A 23,046-nucleotide genomic window follows, 5' to 3' on the forward strand; every position below is an offset into this window, starting at 1 on the left:
GCTTTTACACCCTCCAGCCATTGACTAGCCCCATTAGCAGTCGACAAATGACTTGGGTGGCCCTGGTCCAGTCCCCGGTGGACCAGAGCACAAAGGATTGAGCCTCTATCTCCAGTAATTGTCTTTTCACTTGGCAGCTCCCCCGGGAGGTCGAAGCTCCACGAAAGTGTTCCCCTGGAGCTGCCCATCTGCTCTGTGGTCTTCCTCCAGGCCAGCAGGGAAGTTCCAACACAGAGAGGAGCACAGGATGACTGCAGCTTCCAGGACAAGCAGAGATGATGAAGACCCATCTACGCCAACCGACCGGCACACTGACGACGATGAGGACACTTCCATCCCAGTTCAGTATGTGCGAGGGGCTCTGCTGAGAGATTTCCATACACATCATCTCCTAGCGTCCTCACAACAACCCTAAAATGTAGGTACTGTTATTATTTCCATTTTACGGATGATCAAACCGAGGCTTCAGGAGATTACGTGCTTTGCTCAAGGTCACACACAGCTGGCAAGTGGCAGGGCTGAGACTTGAACCCACAACGCTTTGATCCCAAAGCCTCTTGCCCATTGGGCTACTCCAGCTGGCTTCTGCCACCCTACACCCTTCTCAGTCCACTTCTTTTTAATTTGTGGTGCTGTGAACTCACAGAATGCAAATTCACTTTCGGTTTAAATTCCTCACAGAGGGGGAGTCACTTTGTGGGTTACCTACACCAACACACCTTCCTGTGTTGACCCACCCAGAACTGAGGTTCATTCCCAAGTGACCCGCTAGCAGGGATTCTGGGGGCAGACAGACCTGAGTTGAGCTCTTTTCCTCACCACCTATATGGGTGACCCTGGGCAAGGCCTTGCTCTCGTCTAAAAACCGAGGATAATCCACATGAGCACCTCACAGCATTGTTGAGAAGGTTTAAAAACGTAATCCATCCTGACAAAGGACACCACTTTGTAGTTAAAGACCATAAAAATTAAAGGGCTTAGCACAATTCCTGGAACCTAGTAGGCACTACAAAATCAGAGCTAGTAGTATTTCTTCACAAGGTCCCAAATCAAATTTCCACAGTCCATTTTAGCCAGAGATGTTTTTTTCTCCTTTAAACTTCTAAAGGACGTTAAAACTTCTCTTAGAAATTCCCTTTCCAACTTGTATTATGTAATTTATGCACATATTTCTCCTCTTTTAAAAAAAAAATGGGGTGAAAGTCTATTAGGTACCAGACACTAGCAAATGACTGTATTCAGCATCTCATTTGAACCTCAAAATGAGCTAGACTCTACTGTGTTGTGCCATTTCACAGATGAGGGAACTGAGGCCCAGAGAGGTTAAATAACTTGCCGAGGGCACACAGTAAGCAAGCAGTGAGGCGAGGACTCCATTCCAGGCCAGCCACCCTGGAGCCTAGGCTTGTCACTGTTTGTCGCTATAAGTACTAGATTATAAACACCCCAGACGGGATCTAGATCTAACCTACTGCCTGCCGCCACCACTGCGCACAGTGCTGTCCCATACCAGGGGCTCAGTAAGGCTTTTAGAAAGAACAGGCAAAAAGAAGAGGGAAGTTTCTGCAGTTACACTGTCACAGATCTCCTCTGAACAACGTGTGCCCAAAGTCTACCCAGCAGGGCTCCCTCACGGACTGGCCGAGACCCAGGAAACCTATCCCAGCTTTCCGCCACCCAGAGAACACGGGGTGAAGTGGACATTGTGCCAATAATAACAATGACGGTAATTACAGCAATGATCACAACCAATATTCATGGGGTGCTTCCGATCTGCTGGGCACTATTATCTGTGCCTCCCATAAATGAACACATTTAATATTCTCAACAACGCTCAGAAGTGGGTATGCTTATTGGCCCCATTTTATGCCTGAGGAAACTTTCACTTTGATTTTAAATAGGATTTTGGAGCTCCAAACAATTTCAAAGTTATCTAATTTTTCTCTTACACTTACTATTTAGGGAGAAGCAGACAGTACACTTTCGTAGACAGTACGCATACACATATAAACATATGCACAAACACACAGATCTACCATTATACAGATGGGTAAACTGACACTTAACAGGGTCAGGGTTATACTACATTGATCTGAGGAGCTAAGCTGAGGCCAAACTTCAAAATGATTCAATGCCACTATTCACAATAGCCAAAAGGGAGAAATGACTCACCTGTCCATCAAATGATGAATGGGTAAGTAAAATGTGGTATATCCAGGTAATGGAATATTACTCAGAAAAGGAAAGAAATGTTGATACATGCTACAACATGGACGATCCTCGAAAATATTATGCTAAGTGAAACAAGCCCGACACAAAAGGTCACATATCGTATGATTCCATTTATACGAGATGTCCAGCATAGGCAAATCTATAGGGACAGAAAGCAGATTAGTGGCTGCCACAAACTGGCAGTGGGGGAAAGGGGAGTGACTGCTTAGTGGGTACAGAGTTTATGTTTGAGCTGATTAAAAAGTTCTGGAACTAGATAGTAGCAATGGTTGACAACAGTGTGAATGTACTTAACACCACTGAATTGTATACTTTAAAATGGTTAAAATGGAAATTATGTGTTATGTGAGTTTATTACAATAAAAAGACATGATTCAATGCCCTTTTCATTGTATGTGGGGTAAAATCTGGATTTCTTGTCTTAGTTTACAAGAACCTTCCAAATTTGCCCTCTCCATCTCCACTCTCTCTCATTCTCTCCTTCTCTCTCAACTCCCATCACTTCTCCCACACACCAGACCTGAAGCCCAACCCAAACACTGGCCGTTCCCCCACGAGCCATGTGTTACCCCACTGTGTCTGTCCTCTTGCAGCGAGCCCCACCCAGAGGCCCCTCCTACACCTTCCTAACCTAGGGAAGGCTCACTTGTCCTTCAAGACTCGACTCAAGCACAGCCTCCTTTAGAAGCTATCGCTGAGGCCCTCCCCTCGGCCTGGGCAGAGTGCCCCCTGTCGGCACTCTTACACACCTTGCATGTACTACCATCAAAGTACTCGTCACACTGTATTGTAATTATACCCTTTCATATAAGACAGGAGCATGTGCTGGTTAAAAATATAGGCTTTGGGGTCACTGGGCCAGAGTTCAAATCTTGACTCTACCTGCTGTGTGAGCATGGGCAAATTAATTAACCACTTTGTGCCTCAGTCGCCTCCTTTGTCAAAGTTGGAGAAATAATAATGCTTGATGTGAGGATTAAACACAGAAATATATATACAGCTTTTAGAACAGGGCCTTGTCGCTCCTCAGCACTCCCCAGTACATGTTAGTGTCGCTATTTTCCTCATTGTTGCCATCATCCTCCGTCTGCCCTAGTAGCTTACGAGCTCCATGAGCCCAGCACAGGGCCCGCCATAGAGCAGATGCCCAAGAAATATACGTTGAATGAAGTTATGCTCCATCTACTCTGTTCCTCTGATTTTACTGATGGGAAAATGTGAAAGTGATTTGTCCAGTCACGCAACCAGCTGGAGGCAGAAGGGGGTCGTGAGCGTCCCATGTTGACTCCTCACTTGCCACTAGGACGTAACGGGGCAATATTCCAGTGTGTTTCCACGAACATGGGCTTCACACCGGATCATGCAGCCCCAACAAAACTGACCAATGAGAGTGAAGCCAGTGCTGGACTCAGCTGCCACCTTTCAGCATTCAGGGTCTTTCTTTGCTTCACAATGAGAGCTTGAAATATCATCAGGGAAGCTATAAATAATCGAGAAAACAATAATCCAGAAATTAACTGAGGGTCTGTCAGCAAGTCCGTGGGGCTCCCTCTCCCAGGGAGGATGATGCATGAGCTGTCGGAGATAAGACTTCAGCTGGGCATATTTAAGGTGAGATAGCAGATAGCAGATAGCAGTGGGCACTGCAGATAGCAGTGGGCACTCAGGGAGTTCCTTCTGACCCCGCCAAATGGGAAACACCATAGATCAAACCACAGAATAAATGAGCACATTAAGGCTTCATACATTCTGGGATTTGTATTTGAAAAACCAAGATTCTAACTTAAAACTGCTCCTCCTCAAACGATTTTGTTGTCATTCCCAAGAGAAGTCATTCTTTAGCACTAGAGGTCTTCCACGGGAGACTCTGGGCCATAGTTTTAAATACTCACAGCTGATATTTACTGAATCCTTAGCATGTATGTGCCAATCACTTCACACAGTTTCACACATATTAACTCACTTATTCTTTATAAAAACCCTATAAGGTATGAGCTATTGTCAGCCCCGTTACACAGATGAGAAAACATCTGTTACGCGACCCAACAAGATGCCATGCTAGCAGATGGTGGGACTGGCGGTTAAGTCCAGGAATCTGAGCCCAGTTAAAGGAATGTAGTCATACAACCAAGGCTGTTGTCTTGCAGGGTTCTTGAGAGATGAATAGAAACAAAATGGGAAGTTCTAACATCCACAGTGGCTCATGACACCAACAGAATGATGAAAGGTGTGGGCCATCTTACCCCTGGATTTGTACGAGGCAGCCCAGACAGCACCCTTAGGAGCTGGCTGAAGAGTTAATAGCTATTTGACAGACACCCACTACTATATTACAAATAGTCAGGAGCAAACTAAATGCAAATGAAGCCATGAGGGCAGAAAACCCGCCTTCCCAAGTGTATCCTGCCTGCGTTGAAATGCCCTGGTTCCATCCCTGAGCTTCACATTTCGTGCAAAAGGCAACACTGAGATTGCCACTCCAAGAAACCCAGGGGAGGACAATCAGGATGACAAATGGAACCCTGCCCCTCGTATCTCAGAAATGCCAAGAGGTGTGGGTGATGGGCTGAAATACCTAAACAAACCAGGGGAGTGAGCCTTTGGCTAAGCCTGATTTATGGGCAGAGGGGCCCAGCCCTCACCTATATTTACATTGCTCAGAGCACATAAACTCCAGGAAAATTTAGTGTTTTAATTTGGGCATCTGGCTTGTGCTTTTTTTTTTTTTTTTTTAAATCATCCTCTTTTATGCTCGCTGGAAAACGAGATCCAACTATAAACCCCATACCGGAGGGCTCCTCTGTTTCCCACTTGCCTGGTTCAGATGGTAAGTTCCCTGAGGGCACAGAAAGGATGTGTTTACGATGCATAAAGGGTTCTGCTGGGATCTGCCGCACGGACCTGTGCCTTTGTGCTTCAGTGTGGACATTGCACAGGTGGGCGTGGGATCAGGGTGACATGTACTGGACCAGGAGGCCAGCATCACCAGTCTGGCCTGGGCTCTGCTACAAAGTGCTATGCGGCTTCAGTCAGCTCACTTGTGCTTTCTGGCCTCAGTTTCTCCAATGGGAAAATGAAGGCTGGAGGAGCTGGTCATCAATTTCCCTTCAAGTGTAGTATAGACATTCTGTGAGTCCATAACCCACACGGGTGCTTTTCTCTGGTGCTGCCGTCTTGTCCCCACCCCAATTTTCCAGCCCCTCTCCTACACATGTCTACTGCAGAGTCACAGGCTTACCTTCTCTGTCCTTAAGCCAGGAAAGACAATATTCCCCAAACTAAACAAGCCGTCTACTTTAAGATATTCTCTAAGGTAGAACTGACAGAGTCGGTGATATCGTTAAAGGCTACAAGTTGTAGAAATTCAGAAATGGGAGGGACTTCAGCAAGGTCTTAGGCAATGAGCTCATTTTGACTGGCCCAACATCCCAGCTTCTAAGGACGCCTCTCACAAGTCATGGGGGGTGGCGGTGGGAGTGACGTGACCCATTTCTCTGGTCATACAGGTGGCATCAAAGCCACCGTGGAGTCTGGAACTTCCCTTTTCGTTTCCCATTGGTCTCTCAGTCCTACAGTCAGGGCTGGAATCCACTCCTCTTGGGTCCCATGCCGGGCCCTTCCCCCTGCTGTTCTTTCCTCCTCTGGCTTCCAGCAGAAGGCCAGCACCTTAGAGCCCATCACCGTGCCTGTCAATCAGGAAACGTGCTTAATGATTGCTAATTGAACGAATAAACAGAAGCACCAGCCCAGCCTCCCTCCCCGGGGCCTGCTGGGAGGCCGTCCATTTGCGCAGGTTTACGGCACCCATTTACAACCTCTACAACAATTATGGAGGACTTAGCAAGTGCCGGGCACTGTGCTTAGCCCTTCACACACACCCTCTCCTGTGGAACTCACAACAACCCTGGGATGTCAGGATTAGTGTTATCTAGGAGGAAACTGAGGCCTAGACTGTAAGGCAGCTTGCACACCTCTCACAGCTAAGAAGTGTTAAGAGAACCACATCTGCATCCCGGGAATGGACTCCAGAGATTTCTGTCCCGTGCTATAAATGTTGAACCTACCTGTATCGGCATCTTAGTTTATTCAAACCAGTCATTACAGCAAAAGCCAGTGAGGCCTGTTCCTCATAATTACTGGCTCTCAACACTTCTCTGGGTTGTACCCAAATGACGGCATTCGGTGGCTGCTAACCTTTTCATTTTCTTCCATGGCCAATCTGAACGCAAAAAACAATAAAGGGAAGGTTCCTCTCAACCAGTTCATGCTTGGTGTTCTGCATATTGTTTTCTCCTGAATTCCAAACCTAGTGCGGGAGTTGCTTTGCCAACGTGCCTGGCAGATGGTCATCCAGGCTCTGGTGATGACCCTGTCCCTTGCACAGCTCTCATCCTTGGCAAGGTTGGCCTTCTGTGATCAGAAACCTGCCTCTCTCTAATGTTCACTCCTAAGACATAGGTGGCCCACCAGCCAAATATTAACCAAACACAAAAGAAAAGAAATGAAAACCATTTACTTGGGTCTTCCAGGTGATTTTAATTGCAGGTAATAAACCATTGTTAAAAGGAAGGTTTATAATATGAAACTGCATACCCATGTAGGGTGTTTGCAGTGGAACAGTGAAATGATTTTGTAAATGCCATCTTCTCTAATAAATCTGAATGCTGCTGGAGAGATTAGGCCATTATCCAGTGCTGGCATAAATGAGAAAATGATATGATGGATCACATGCTTGAGGGGTTTTAAGAGTTAGCTGGAGATGGGGCAGGATGACGCTAGTTAGCAATGGCAGTTGGCTAAGCAAATCATATTGCCCAAAATCTAGTTTAGGGCCAGTTCTGTTATTCTGACTATAACTGGTGCTTTCCAATATTCATGCCAGCAAGTCATTGAAGAAATTTTTGCAGAAATAAAGGAGGGTTTTTCTTAAAGTTAAGGGCCCAAGACATAGATTGATCGGATTGTGTCACAGTGAGGCAGAGTTGAGTTTGAGAAACAGAAGAATCTCTTTAAATCAGCAGAAGACTCAAAGGCCGGGGCAGTAGCCATAATTTTCCAAGGCATTTATCAAGCACCCAACTGTACATGACATTGTTGAGGACCACGCTGAACGGGGCTGAACACACATGTCCAGATGCATTCAATAGCAGCAGTTCCCAACCTGTGGGCCAGAGACTCTGGGTGGCCAGAGAGAGCAACTTACAGGAAGTCCAAAATCCAAAGGCCTCCAACGTGCTGCATGTGGACAGAATGAATCATTTTTCTTGCATGTATATACCATTATTTTTCAAATATATGCAGATGCAGAAGCAGCATCCATTTGACAATGCTGCTGAATTCATTGTACTCTTGCATTTATGTATTTTCTCAAATAGAAAAAAAAAACTACTAATATTAGGGGTCAGAATTCATTCATTCAATCTCTCTCTCTTTTTCTCTCTCTCCATCACTACGAATAGTATATGTAAAAACTGGGAACCACTGTTCCAGTAGGAATATGGATGGCAAAATCATTAAATCCAGACAAAAACTGATGGTATGGTATACCCATCTTAGCTAAAGTTTAAACCACTGAAAACTGGCCCCTGGCTAATGTTAGAAACACGTGCATGCTCACTAGGGAAGTGATCATTTTGTTGATGCTAGTTTAGGGTACATTATCTGTTTCCTCTGAGTACAGCCTACTATCTCATCCTGCCAGCCTTTGTGAGTTAAGCTTTTCAGTTCTTAGCCCTCCCTGTCTGTTCATGTTGCAGACATCTGGATGATTTCTTATATGAACCATTTATGGATTCTGACTACAACCTCAAATACGAGTCTAGGGTAGATGGTGTTAAAAGTGCTGGAAAGCATACTCAATAGGACATAGTTGGAAGTTTAGCTCCTCCCAGGAGCAAGGCCTCTAAGCAAGACAGAAATATCAAGAGAAAAACCTGGTGTCTAGAACAAAAATATCCAATCTTGCCTCTGGGAGACAAAAATCAGCTGGGGAAATAAAGAGAATTTCATTCACAGGTGGGAAAATTCAGTGTTCAATAATACAATATGCTATTAATAATGAAGAGTTCTATCTATGAAATCCCAAAGTCTGCCAAGCTTTGTGCCAGGCACATATGGGTTATTCCATGAAACCAGTGGTTCCTACCCAGAGAGTGATTTCCCCCCCAGCGAAAAACATTGGGCAACGTCTGAAGACTTTCTTGGTCGTCACATGATGGGGGTGCTACCAGCATTTAGTGATAGAGACCAGGGATGCTGCTAAACATTCTACAATGTACAGGACAACACCCCACAGCAAAGAATCTTCTGGCAGAGAATGTCAACAGTACAGAGGTTGAGAAACCCTGCATTACATCATCCCAATCACCCCATAATGGAGGCATTATCAGCGTCTTGTTACAGATGTGGAAACTGAGAGCTGTAAGGTCCCACAACACTTAAGTCATGTTGCCAGGATCTGGATAGGGTCTGTCTCACTTCCTTAAATCCATATATCTGCTCTACTATCTCAAAGATGGAAGTAACTTCCTCATTTCATATATAAGGAGACTGAGGCTCACATGCCAAGCGTCTCGCCTGTATCTCACCGTGACTGATGACCCTTTGTCCCTTCACAGTTCTTTTCAGGCCAGTGATGATGACTAAATACAAGCAACTTCACCTCAAACCACGGAGTTGCCAACAAATGTCTCTTTCTCTTGTCTGTTAACCATTACACCCCTAGTAATTTTCTCGTTTCTGCTCCTTTAACACTGTAATCTAGCAGTTTTATTGCTCACATCTAATTCACTAGCTTACTCATTCATTCACCATTTATTAAGCTCCTCCTGTGTGCTGAGCATCGTGCTGGATGTAAATGGGTCAGAAGGCAAATGAAAGAGAGCCACGAGTTCAGGGGTTGGCAAACTATAGCCCAAGGGGCGCATGTTTTTGTAAATAAAGTTTTATTGGAACACAACCACGCCTATTCATTTACCTATTGTCTATGGCTGTTTTCGCATCAGCAGGGTTGAGGAGTTGTGACAGATACTCTGGGCCCACAGCCTAAAATATTTACTATCTGACCTTTTACAGAAAAAGTTTGCCAACTCCTACACTACCTCCATTATTCAAATCAGAAAGAGGAAGCACTGAAGTGAACTCCAAATGGAATCAAGAAGTGTTTTCATCAAGAAGCGTTTTCGTCTACGCACACAACTCTAGTATCCATTGGCAGTGGGAAAGTCTTAAATGTTTAATACTAATACAAGTCTAAAACTCAAAAGCACCAAAACATGTTGATCCTTAAAAACACTTCCTGCTTTTCTAGAGCCCATTATAAATAGATCTTCAAGTAATTCAAATGTATATTATTTCTGTTTTGCTGTCAGAGGTTTAGGAAGCCCAAATGTTCCTTGTTGTACTGAATGCAAGTTGCACTGAAATTAATACAGAGATCAGACTATCAGCCAGCCGTTGGTTTAGCTGCTCAGGAGTCAGTTAACCACAGCTGGTTGTCTGCTGCACTGCAGAGGCCTCCGGGTCGATACGCTCCTTCCTCTAAGATGCACGGCAAAAGACCCTATTCTGATCTTCCCTGAATTTTCTGCCACACTTTTGGCCTGAGTACAAAGTCTAGGCACCAGCCTGGAGCAGCAGGAAGTCCACCTACTGTTTGGGCAGTTACGGCCATGGCAGAAGTGAGAAGATGTGCCTACGCAGCCAACAGATTAGGTGAAGAATTTAAACTGACATGTTTTGGTTGCATATTAACCCAAAGACCCTGATAAAAGAGATCCTAAAGGTTTAATGGAGTCTCCCGGAAGGGATAGTGGAAAAAAGAGAAATAAGGCAGATTTATTGTAAGGGCTAAATCCTACCCCCAAAACTTGGAGAGTAGCCACATCCACATGCTAAGACCGTAGGTCTCCACACAGCTGTGCTTCCCATATTCAAAAATCCTAAATGATGGTGGGGTCAGGTGCAAAAGGTTCTCCTCCATAGGACAGTCATTCACAGATCCGGTTCATCGAAATCAACAGGAAGTTCCCCTGGTGCAAGCCTGCCCTGGTTTACAGATCCCTAACTACTTGATAGGGAGGTTAGAAGAGGAGAAACTCTAAGCCGAGGCATTAAGAAGATAGGTCATTGGAAGAGCAGTCAAATGATTGTAAAACTCCACTGAGATGATGAAAAAACTTAGTGTAAAAAATGGGACTAAATTTGTAAAACTAGATTCTCCCTTCACCATGGGCAGACATTGGACATGGGGGCTCAGAGGATGAGAGCACAGTCTTGGGTGATGGTGTCACCATCCAGCCCTTACAAGAAAGGGTGGCCCTTACCTAAGAGGGACCTCACCCAATCATAAGCTACAGGGCAGCCCCCTTCCACCACTGCACAACTGAGCCTGATCTTGCAGTGGGAGAAAGAGAGGAGAATTTGGTTCAATGACCAGCTCAACAATCTTGGACAAATCAGCTTAAATCACTGTGCCTCAGTTTCCATATCTCATAAGTAGATTACTGTGTCTACCTCAATTCAGTCACATGGGCCAGCTGGTAGGGTGCATGGAGACAATGCTGTGAACGTCTTTGTATACCACAAAGACTGGGTAGTGATGAACTGTGGTGCTTCCCTAGTGCCCTCCTGGGTGCAAAGGAAAGAAGAAGAGTGCATAAATGCAGTGGAATCCTGGAAAAAGGCAGCAAGCATCGGCTGTGTGAGCTGAGGGTGCTAGACCAAGCTCTCGCTTTAGAGGCAAGATTATAACACTGAAAGTATTGGAGGGTGGGTTTTGAGTTGGCCCATGGTGGAATCAACCCATGTGTTGACCAGCTGAGTTTTAACAAGGTTCTATGCTATTGGCCAAGGACAATGACCCAGACTGTTGAATAGCCAACCATGGAATCATGATCCTTCTCCACAGGACTTCCACTAAGACTTAAACATGCCTCCTTGCTCCAGCAGGGCTGCCCAGTACCACGTCAAATTGCGAACAGATCAATCAGAGCACGTCTGCCAGCTGACAGTCTCCACAAGATGGTAGCCAGGCTTTGCCTCTCTGTTAACTCCCAAATTCAAGATGTGTCGAATATTCCCATTTTTTCTTGCTTCACATAGTAGACCTTGTAGGAATAGGAAAAACAATCCACTTGATGAACACTTTAATTAAGATAATCAATATACACATAATCACAGATCAGTTCTCCCCAGCCATCATTTATCACGCTGTATGGTACCACAACTGCACTCTCCAGGGTCAGTATCAAATTTCTAAATTTCATACCTTGTTGTCATCAAGAAAGGGTGAGCACAATAATCACCAAGACAAAAAACAACAAATGTTGGAGAAACAGGAACCCTCATACACAGCTGGTGGGAATGCAAACTGGTGCAGCCTCTATGGAAAACGGTATGGAGATTCCTCAAAGAATTAAAAATAGAGATGCCCTATGATCCAGCCATCCCACTACTGGGAATCTATCCAACGAACCTGAAATCAACAATCCAAAGAGGCTTATGCACCCCTATGTTCATTGCAGCATTATTCACCATAGCCAAGAAGTAGAAGCAACCTAAGTGTCCCTCGACTGACGATTGGATCAAGAAGATGTGGTATATATATACAATGGAATACTACTCAGCCATAAAAAAAAGACAAAATCGTTCCATTTGCAACAACATGGATGGGCCTGGAGGGTATTATGTTAAGTGAAATAAGCCAGAAAGAGGAAGACAAACACTGTATGGTCTCACTCATATGTGGAATATAAACCAACACATGGACAGAGAAAACTGTATTGTGGTTACCAGGGGCAATGGGGGTGGGGGGTGGGCACAAGGGGTGGAGGGAGTCATATATATGATGATGGACAAACAAAAATGTACAACCCAAAATTTCACAATGTTAAAAACTATTAAAACATCAATAAAAAAAAAAAGAAAGAAAGGGTGAGCACAGAATTTCAAATGACAAGAATGGGGAGAAAAAAGGTGGCATAAATCCCACTGTGCTCCAAGTTGCACTTACTGAATTAAAGCAAATACACCATGTTCAATGGTTTAAAACAAGTTCAAGTTAATCAAGGAAAATGAACTAATTCATTTGTTGCAGCTGACAAGAAGCCCCAGCCTTAGCCAGGAAGATAATACAAGGAGTGAGCTTATTTTAAAAGATGCAGGGCTACGCCCACACTGAAATTCAGATCTTTTCTTGTTCTCTTTAGGGGCAAAAAAAAGTCGAGATCTAAAGCCTGTATCATCCACATCTTCCTTCTCCATAAGAAATGCTCTTTGGGGAGAGAAGGTCCCAGCCAGCAACTATTCCCTGCAGTGTCCAATCCCAACTTATCCCAAAAGTTGTACTTTTTAATAATTTCTCGTGGACAGTTTTAACCTTTAGTAGTGAAATTAATGTATTTTCCCAGCATGCTTTTATTACCTATTGCCACTATCATGCAGATCTGTGAAGGCTTCCATATTTGTCACTTCACCGTCTATCTTCCCAGTACACCTGTCTAGACCTTTATTATAAATGTAATTATGTTTCCATGTCAGTCACACCTACTAGACTGTGAGCTCCAAGATTACTCAGTCCATATCTTATGAAACCTGTGGTCCCTGAACCTACGTGCCCAGTCTCTCAAGACAGATGGAGACGGAGGGAAGAGAGAAAGAAGGAAGGAAGAAAAGAAGAGAGAGAGTGGGGAGGGTGGGCGTGGAAGCAAAAAGACAAAACCACCATACTGGCCTGTCTTTGTGCCGCCCGGCCATGACATCTCGATGTTCTTGTCACAGTGAAGCGGGCAGGCTCCAGGATCAGCTGAACTTGTGTTCTAATCCCCTGTTCCTCTCTTTGCAGGTGACCACTTTCCAGAGCTTAGACAAGCAACCTAACCTTTTTAAGCCTCCATGTTTTCCTCTGTAGAATGGAGGTGATAACGTTACCTAACTCACTGTGGTATGAAAGTGAGATGAGAAATGTTCAGCGAGCACACTGCACAGTGTCTGGGAAAGCCGAGAAGAGGCTTGACAAACGCTGGCTATTGCTATTACTCTATTCTCGAACAATCTCGAAAGTCTCGCCACCTCCTCCATTCCGATCTTGGAACATCCCTTTTTCTAAGGATGAGTCAAACCCCTGCTAAGAAGCTCCAGAGTCCACCGTCCCCTTTCTCAGAAAGGAAAGACATTCAAGTCCTCTCTGACTCTCTCCAGCCGAAGCCCAGCAGTGAGTTAGAGAGAAGGGAGATTCCCACATTTGAAGAAGGCTCAGCCACGAAGCTGCCCTCATACCTCCGGCCAGACACCAGTCTTTCCTGGCTACAGATCCTCCAGCAGTGACAAAGCATATTTCACACAGCGGAGCTCTGAGGATTTATGATGAATGACTTAGTGTCTGACATGCAAATCCTAATTACAATTGACACAATGTCAGCTTTAGAACAAAAATGATTTCTTGGGCAGGAATGGAAAATACTGTGCAAAGTGGTACAGCCTCCTGGTTGGGACAGCAGGCAGTCTCTGAAGTCACATTTACTTGTATTTGTATCCTTGCTCTGCCATGTGCCAGCTCAGTGACCCTGGGCAAGTCACATAACCTTTCTGTGCCTCAATTTTCTCAGCTGTAAAACAGCACAGTACTCACCTCAGAAGGTAGTTTAAAGGATTAATTGAAGTGATACAGGCAAAGGGTTTAGAACAGGTTGGCCTATGGTAAGTATACACTCAATTAAAATCATCTGTCGTTAAATCAGTGATCTTCATGATACCATGTATAAGTTGATAAGTAGACCAAATTCTGCACACTCTGTAATTTACTAATCGTGGATTCATCCATTCATTCACTCAGTAAGTATTTACTGGGCTCTTGCTATGTGCCAGGCACTGTTCTAGGTGCTGTGAATGGAGCAGAAAACAGACAAAACTCTGCTCTCACAGACTGTCCTTCTAGGACTCACAACTAGGTCCCCTACTGCTCAGCAAGAGTTGCAGTTCTCAACTGGGGACGATTTTAGCCCCCAGTGGACACCTGGCAACTTCTGTAGACATTTTGGTTGTCGCAACTGGGGTGTAGAGGGTTCTACTGGCATCTAGTGGGCAGAGGGCAGGGATGCTGCTCAACATCCTACAATGCGCACAACAGCCTCCCCCCAGCAAAGAATTGTCCTGCCCCAAATGTCACCAGCGCCGAGGCTGAGAAACTCTAGTTTAAGGGAATCTGTAAGAAATTAACCAGTCCTTTGTTGGGTGGAGTCTTGGGCCACTGGACACGACTGAGGCCACAGGGAGACAACCCCGGGAAAGGGAAGGAACTTGGGTTGGATGGAGAATAAGAGGACCACAAATTTCCACCTTTGCCTGGAATCATCCTTCCTGAGAAAGAGAAAGCACATAAAGTCCAAGAAATAGGAGGCCCCAAGCCCAGGGTCAAAATGGTTCTTTCCACTGGTGACAGGTGACCCCTGGATGCTAACCCTGCCAGCAGGATCCAGTTCTCTCTTTGTCAGTTTCTCTCACACCTAAGTGAGAGGTACTCCTGCTCCCCTAACTCTCAACCATAAGATTTCACCCTAAAGACCCAAAAACTACCATCACTTTAGGGAAACATTAATCAAGAATGGAGACAAGCCTATAGCTCCCCCAACCTTCCTAATATAACAAACCAAAGGATGTTTCTGACTTAGGAGACAACACAGGTTTAAATAGCAGAGAGGCATGGTGGGACCTGGACCAGTCACTGCCAGCTGAGTGACCCTGGGCATCAAGGTCGAATGAGTAAGAGCATGGACTCTGGAGCCAGAGCTGGGTCACTTAATGGCTGTATGCCCTTTGGCAATTATCATATCATTCCTATGCCTTAGTTTTCTTGTATGTAAAACGGGTGCAAGGATGGAATCTGCCTCATAAGTCATTATGAGGACTGAATGCATTAATCAAATGCATTAATGCAGAAAAGCACTTAGAACAGCATCTGAGTAAAGGTGATGTTAAAGCTTGCGGTTGCCATCACCACTGGAGTCATCACGACGTTGTGGCAGACAAGCGACTTACCCTCTCCAAGTCTCAGCTTCCTCTTTTGAAAAATGGGCCTGAGAGTTGCCACCTCATTGGGCTCAGGGTTCAGTTACGCATATCAAGCTCTCGTGACAATACTTGCTATGCTGTAAGTTCTTCTTATTATTATTTATTGAAAAGTTTGGCAAGAGCACTGAAACTAGTTCTCATTTGGTCCTACATTGAACTCTTCACCGTCACCAAGAAGAAGAAAACTACATGGCGTCAGGAAGGTTCCAGAACATCTAGTGTCTTATGACGTACCCAAGAGGTGAGCTCGGAGGACTATAATCAAGTGACAAAGATAAGTATAAAATATTAGCTCTGGACCCACCTTCCTTGGAGGGCACTTTGCTCTTAATGTAATGATTCACATTACTTCAAACAGTCTGCAGAGCTGAGAAAATATTGAGAACGGAAGGCCTTTACATCCCCACAGAGGCACTGCAGCCCTTGCTCTGGTGGGAGAGGACGAGGGGATGGGAGCTGGGCACGGTCTCATTCTCCCACTTCTCTCCATCTTCCCAGCCCAACTGCACATGGAAGAAGGGGAGCCTAGAGGCCTGGGGGGCTCTTTGCTTGCAGAACTGCCTATTACAAGCTCCATCTGAACTATCACCCTAGGGTCTCAATTCATCAGAGGGTGAAGGGGACAGGAGCTTTGCAGAAGTCTGACCCAAAGGTTCGGCAAGGCCAAGGCAACAAAGACACCAAAACAAATTTAGAACCGATGATTTCCCGCCACACAGAAGCCACCTGCTCAAACAGTTGTTCTTGCCAAACTCATTAAAACTAGGTTCAGCTTCTTTCATCCTTCCAGCAGCTCACGATTCCAAGGGGGAGGCAGGAATGCTCACAGAGCACAACCTGGACTCCATTGCTTACATATGAGGTTGCATCAAACGAGAAAGAATGTTCTGGTCTCATCCAACCACATGGGGAGAAAGAAGAAGTTACTTTCTCTGGTCTATCTCCAGCTTCTTCACAATCGAGATGGGCCTGGCAGGGGACACCGAAGACGGTAACATTGAAGGTGGGCCAGCGGGACTCTTACCTCCTCTGAACCATCAGGTACAATCTGCCACAATGGATGGTCACTCTCTTGGCTTCAGGTCACTTTGTTGGCTTTTCCTAAATGATTCTTCCTGAACCCGCTTTGCCTGCCTTTCAGATGACTAAGATATTGCAATGGCTGCTGTTGGTGGCACCCCTTGTCATCCCATGTGTTACTCGCCCTAATATCCAGCCCAAACAGTACGGACTAATTTTCATTTACAAGATCACTTAAAAATCCATTCCCTGGCCTCAGCGGGCAGAATGAGTTCCGTTCTTGCCTGAGGGATGGCAGCGGGTAAGAAGCCAGGCACTAACGCTCACACAAACCAATCCTGGAAGAGGTCTGAAAAGAACTGAGGAATTCACGTTGATTTCACTTTCCTTAGCAATATAACTCAGGAATAAATATAAATAAAATATGCAATGAATACGGCCAAGACCCCAAGCCTGACCTTCTGGGCCCCATATGACTTGCACCGTGAGCAGGCGGCATTCCAACAAGCTCTCCCCACCTGCCAAGCCCATCTGCCGCAAGCTCCCTGGCAGCCAAGAAGTCACAAATTATAACCTACAGGATTCCTGAAAGGGGGCAGCAGTCTTTGGGAGTACAGGGGTAAAGGAATGCGGAGAAGATGTCTTGCCTTACTTACCCTGGGAGGATATGTGCAGGCTCTCATTATAAAAATCAGATGGGCTTAGACTTCTGGTTAATATCAAAGAAGTCATGAAAAACCTCAGTAAATCATGAAATGTTGGAAGCATGAAATTAACCAGAACCAGAAACTTGACTTAAGGGATCCTCCAAAGGCATTTTCCAAAGACAATGGAAAGACAGTAAATAATAGCCAATCAATAACTAATTTCAACCACACTGTACTGATCTGTAAGTAATCTCTTTGTGACCATGCGTGATGATTTTCAGGAAGAACTTGGTAACCCCATCTCATGACAGCCCACTAGATTAGGAAAAGATACACATGTCTCTTTCAGCCCATTGATATGGCTGGAAAACCGAGACCTATGAGACTTGATGAGCTCTGTAACTTAGGGGCAAGCTAACAGAAGGCCCCAGAGATGTCGCCACATTTTCTTCCATCCTCTCTGCTATGTGAAAATTCTCTTTCTCAAAAAAGATAAAAGTCTACTTGGGAAGACGAGAGCAGAGGCAGAATGAATGGGGAAGAGGATGCCAAAAGACAGAACTTATTTTGCAAAGTAACAGTGTCTAGCATCTCCGCAGACTACTCACACAGTCAATTCAGTCCAAAGGTAATTTATACTTCACCAAAGAGTTTCCAGTGTTGTAGCAATGCTAGATAAGAGCAGTCAGACCTGAAGTAACAGCCTATTTTAACATCTGAGAAGAAAAAATTAAACTTGCACCTATGCACGGAAACTTACAAAGGAAAATGACCCTTTTCCCCATCCCCATCCTAACAAATGCAGTAGGCAGTAAGTCCTCAACACCAAAGAAAGACGCTATTTGCACTTCCATTTGCATAGGCATATAAATACAGTGATTTCCTTTAAAAAACCCCAAAAACCCACAAACTAATGGCAATAGGTATACATCCGACTGAGCATAAGTATTTTATGTTACATATAGTTAACACCTATTCGAATTGGGTACAATGGAGCTTAATTGTCTTATTCTCTGCATAGCAAAGCAACCAATTGAATCTAATATTAGTCATTCATCAGATAAAACATTTTCAGAGAAACAAACTGCTATATTTTCCCCTCATAGAACAGCAAGCATTTTAAACACATTTCGCAGAGATGTTACGCTGAGGAAAACAGCTTAGAAATGTTACTTTAAACAAATCCGTTCTCTGGCTACCACCACCAAGATGAATTGGAACAAATGCCTGGCTCTGTTCTTTCCAAGCCTCCTTCTGTCCACCTGTCAGAGGCAATTTTGACCGCACCGACCCCAGAGGCAGCTCCGGAGCTGTGAAATGTGCCACCCTGCACGGATGCCCTCTGCACTGTTTGCCAGCATCGTCATTAGGGATTATCCAACTCACTTGAAGCAGGGAGAGAGAAGATGGGCCGGCTGCCAAGTGTTCTCTCAACACAGATGCCACAAGAAGATCCTGCAAAGGGTCGAAAGCCCAGATTTTCAGCAGTTCACTTTCTAGACTCTGTTACATAGCAACCATGCCAGCTCACAGAGGGTACCAACCAAGTTAATAGTTTGTGTAACTGACACACTGCATTAAACTTCTAGAAAAACCTAAGTTTTCTTCATCAACTTACCTGCGGTCAGATATCACCACTGGAACAAAACATCCAATGGTGGATTGATGAGCTTGATGAATTCATTAAAAAAAAACTTTTTTAAACAAAAAAATTTGAAAATGAATCTAACAGTTTCTTGGTAGGGAGAGCAAAAGGTGACTATTCCCCTAAGCATTTGTGCTAATATTATTAAAAGCGCATTAGCATGCATTTGATATGTGCATAATGCCCTCTAGTTAAAAGATGACTTATACAGTTGCATTTTGAAAGATACTCATTTCATTTGAAACCTTGATTTGAAAAGTGATAACTCAATAGCACTAAATGCTCATAGAGTTTGGGCCCATCGAATCGCACCAACACAGACAAAATGAAAACAGAAGACTAATTTGGAAGAACAGTCAGGAAAAGCCTGGAGCTGAGGTTCTGTGAGCCTTCCTGGAGGTATATTATGAAGAAGCATGAGGAAACCATTCAACCAGACGTTAAAATTAACTTGAGAGAACCCAACACTTTCCTTTAGGAACACAAAAGCACTAGCAGAAGAAGCTACCAGACCACCTCTGCACAGGGTTTTTGCTCTAGCAGAATGCTGCCACAGGTCATAAGAAAAACAACACAAAGTAAAAACAAAACCCCAAAAACTCACAGAAGCCAAATAATGTAAAAAGTACTGGATTGAAATACTGTCGCTATAGATAATATAGTAAATGATGCCCCACTGGAGTTATATGGGGGGCTGTTTTCTTTTCAACCATCACATCAGTTTAAACTCATATCAATTTAGAAGGATACGTGGCCAACAATTAAGTTGAGTGAAAACCTTTAACATTTTATTTTCTGATTATAAAATCACTAAATGCCCCCAAGTAAAGGTTTTGAAAAATACCAGGGGTACACAGAGGAAAATTCAAGAACATCCTTCATCCAACCACCCACAGCCAGCCACTGACATGGGCAGGCATGCTCCTGAGAGCACGAGGGACTGCTGGGTTTGTGTGTTTTCAAGGATATCAAGAGATCCAAAAGCCACTTTCTTTTCCACAGCCTTGTGCATTTTTGTAGGAAAAAAGAAAAAGGAAAGAGCCCCCTGTGGCTCCATTACAACAATTTAACCATCAGCTAAGCATCTCAATTTCCAAGTTGAATGTGTAGATCCTTGCTGGACTGACCTTCTTAGCATGCTCAGCCTGCAACTAGACCCAGGACTCAGATAAAAGCCACTTAACTTTTCCTTGGCTGAGGAAAGGGGCAGACGGTGGGAAATAAACCAGCATTGTTCGGTCCCCTTTAACCATGGCTTTTGATTCTTAGCAACATGCCAGTTCTTAGCTATTTCTTAATGTTGGAAGCATCCCTGCCTATAAAAAGTAAAGCATTCCCTTTTGGCTCAGGTACCAGCGGAGAACATCTTCCACAACACAACGACATAGCAAGGGATAATTGACAGAATAACCAGATACCCACCTTGAAAAGTGTGCAGCAAACACCAGGTTCACAACACCTTCCCACCATTACGTCATGGCTACTTTGGTACCAAATTACTGCCCCAATGCCTAAGACTTTTGACGGACTCCTGAAGTACCAAGTTAAGATCTGACTTGGAATTCAACATAAAACTGCTAATGTTCAGGCTTAACATCTAGCACCCAAAAAAAGCACACCTTCCCCAGGAAAGTAAGGAGGAAACAAAAACTGACGGAGAGAGGGCATTAATAAGAAAACAGACTCTCTCAACACTTAGGAGAAGCTCTTGAAATAACAACAAAACCAGAAAATCCTTTTGCGCCACTGAGCCATTGGTACCCCATACTTCATCAAGTGACATATTTATACAAGTGGCCCTCCTGGACCGGGTATTTTTTTTTCTGTTGTGTTCTGGATTTCAGCAGTTTACTTGACAATTCAAATGATATTAATAACCAGTGACACCGTTTCTTAAAGGGCAATTAGGCAAAAAAAGAAAGCAAGAAAGAAAAAAAATCCTGAAAAGCCAGCCTACCCTTTTAGTTTTCAATTCACAGAAAACAAACAGTGCATTTTCTGGATGCTTCCTCCACCTTTAACCCTTGCAGGGGGATTCAGAGCTTCATCACTGTCAATGTCAACACAGACCAGCTGTCTTTCTTTCCCTCGTCCTTGAAACTGCAAAGAGCCCCTTCCAGCAGCAGCTCCCTGCAACCCACCATCTACACCTTCGTTTCGCCAGGAGCCCATCACTCAGCCTTTGAGGTCTAAGATTTCTCCCTGGAAAGTGCTCTCGGTGTTTATATTCGCTGGCAATCTTAACTCCCTGCTGAGCAGAGCATCTACTGTTGCATCAGTGTGTTCCACTGCCTGTGCGATCTCAAATGGGGAGAAAATAAAGTCCAGATACAACCGAGACAAGGGATTTGGCACCCGTGGAGAAAAGTGCGAACCAGTCCAGTCCTCTACCCCAAACACGGCAGCAGAGCCTGGATTCGCTCTCGGGAGAAAGAGTCATTCCAAAGGAAGGAGCCTCCGGAACTGGGGGGAGCTGTGGCATTCGCCCCCGCGGGGGGGGTGGGGGCAAAGGCCCGGGCGTGAAAAGTTTGCCCGCGGAGCTGCAGGCTGTGTGCCATCTAAAGGGCACTTTCTGCCGCCGGAAGGGACCCGCCGGCTGCGCCTCGCTCACGCTGGCCGGGGCCGGTGTGACCGTGTGAACCCGTGCACACTGCGCCCGGGTTTGCGTTAATGACAGCAGCCTGCAACTCCCGACAGGCGAGCAGCGGTGGCCGCCGCCGGGCGGAAAGGGTTACACGCCACAACGCACGGCGAGTTCGCCCCGGGCCTGGGGAGCACCGAGTGCCCGGCCGCCTCCAGGCCGGTGCCGCTCGCCCGCCTCTCCCCCGCCCCGGGCGCGGGCGATCCCTACCTTGCGCGCCGTGCTGGTGGTTCTCCATGCTCGCGGCCGCCGAGTCCGCCGCCGCCGCCGAGGCGCTGGCCGCCGCGCCCGGGCCCGGGCCGGGGCCGCCGCCGCTCAGTTCCGCCAGTCTCCGGTTGGTGGCCGTGAGCTCGGCTCGCAGGTTGGTCACCTCCTGGCTGGCCGACTGGACCGCCCCATCGATGCGGAGCGCGAGCTGCTTATTGTCTTCCATCATGCTCAGGATTTTGGCCTGGGGGCGAGAGAGGTGACAAAGAGCTGCATGATGCGCGGGGGGCGCGCGGCCGGGCCCCCCCGGCTCTACCTGTTGGGTCCCCGCGGCCCGGCTCCCCCGCGCCCCGACCCCCAGGCACCGGCAGCGCCGGCTCCTCCGGCGCAGGAATGACAGCGGCGCCTCCAGCCGGAGCCGCGGCGGTTGCGAGGCGGCGCGGGGAGGAGGAGGAGAAAAAGGAGGAGGAGGAGGAGCAGCGATCGCCGAGACCCCGGCGCCGAGAGCGGCTCGGAGGACACCGCGCGCCGCCCGGCACTCTTTCAATGGAGCCTACCATTCGCCGCGCGCTCGGGAGGGGGCCTGGGCCGGGGGCGGGGGCGCACCCTCGGCCTCCCGCGCCCCCCACTTCGGGGACACGCCCCCCGGGGGGCGGGGGCGGCGGGCAGCGGCCGCGAGTGGGTCGAGGCGGCGCTCCTGGCCGGGGCTGGGGGGCGCCTGCTCCAAGGCCGGCCCTCGGTCCCCTCCCTGGAGCGGTGGGGCAGCCCCCGCCCTGGCGATCTAGCGCCCCGCGGCGTGCTGGAGCTGGGGAGGAGGTGGGTGCCTGGGGGAGAGGGGTGCTCGGAAGAGGGGCCCCGGAGGGGAGCGGGGATGGAGCTCCGGGGGAGGGGGCAGCTTGCGTGTGCTTGGGAATGGAGTTCTTGCTGGCCGTTTCCTTAAAATGCGGGTACGAAATGTGCAGCGGGGAGCTGGGCTGGCGCCCCGCGTGCCTCTCACTCTCCACCCCCACCCCATCTCCTCCACCGTCACATCCCCACCTCCACCGTCCCAACCTGCCCCATCCCCTTTCCCCCAAGGAGCGCTCTGTCCTTCCCCACCGTGGGCCGGGCCGCCCAAGCTCCGAGCTCCGAGCTCCGGCCTCCCCACAACCGCCAGTCCTCCCGGGAGGGGGCGTGTGCACCGGCGGTGGAGGGGTGGCCTTAACCAGGTCCTAAGCTTCTCAGCTGGGCTAAATATTGGGGGGCCAGGAGAGAAGACTGGAAGGCGTCTTCCAGCCCCATCCAGAAGATGGGGCTTCCCCTTTCTTCTCCTCCTGGGAGTAGGCGTGTTGAGTTCCTGCTGCCTCAGTTTACCCACTCCCTCTTCACAGGAGAACTGAGGTAACCATCAAGTTGAAACCCGTCTAGCTCCTCTTTCTCCCAGAGCACGGGCTTGGCATTTTTCACTGGGGCCCTGGATTCCAGCCACCAGACCTTGTTACCATAGCAAGCTTCATTCCATGCAAATAGGACAATTTAAAACAGCCAATGTAACCCTGAGGACAGCCGTACACCGTGCACCACCATCACAGCTCGGTCAACCTCGG

The 23,046-nt window shown here is 46.8% G+C and overlaps 1 protein-coding gene across 1 annotated transcript in view; it reads right to left on the reverse strand.

The window, feature by feature from the left end:
• KAZN (kazrin, periplakin interacting protein) overlaps positions 1-21,895 on the reverse strand; it is a 451,377-nt gene extending 429,482 nt beyond the window's left edge. The window contains exon 1 of the mRNA XM_087446771.1: positions 21,464-21,895. Within this exon, the coding sequence (XP_087302897.1) occupies positions 21,464-21,689 (226 nt within the window). The 5' untranslated portion in view covers positions 21,690-21,895. The remainder of the gene's footprint in view (positions 1-21,463) is intronic.
• Positions 21,896-23,046: the final 1,151 nt, after the last annotated feature.

This window comes from Ceratotherium simum, chromosome 22 (assembly GCF_057802395.1).
Source record: "Ceratotherium simum simum isolate JZ-2026a chromosome 22, ASM5780239v1, whole genome shotgun sequence".
In the NCBI taxonomy this organism is placed as follows: Eukaryota; Metazoa; Chordata; class Mammalia; order Perissodactyla; family Rhinocerotidae; genus Ceratotherium; species Ceratotherium simum.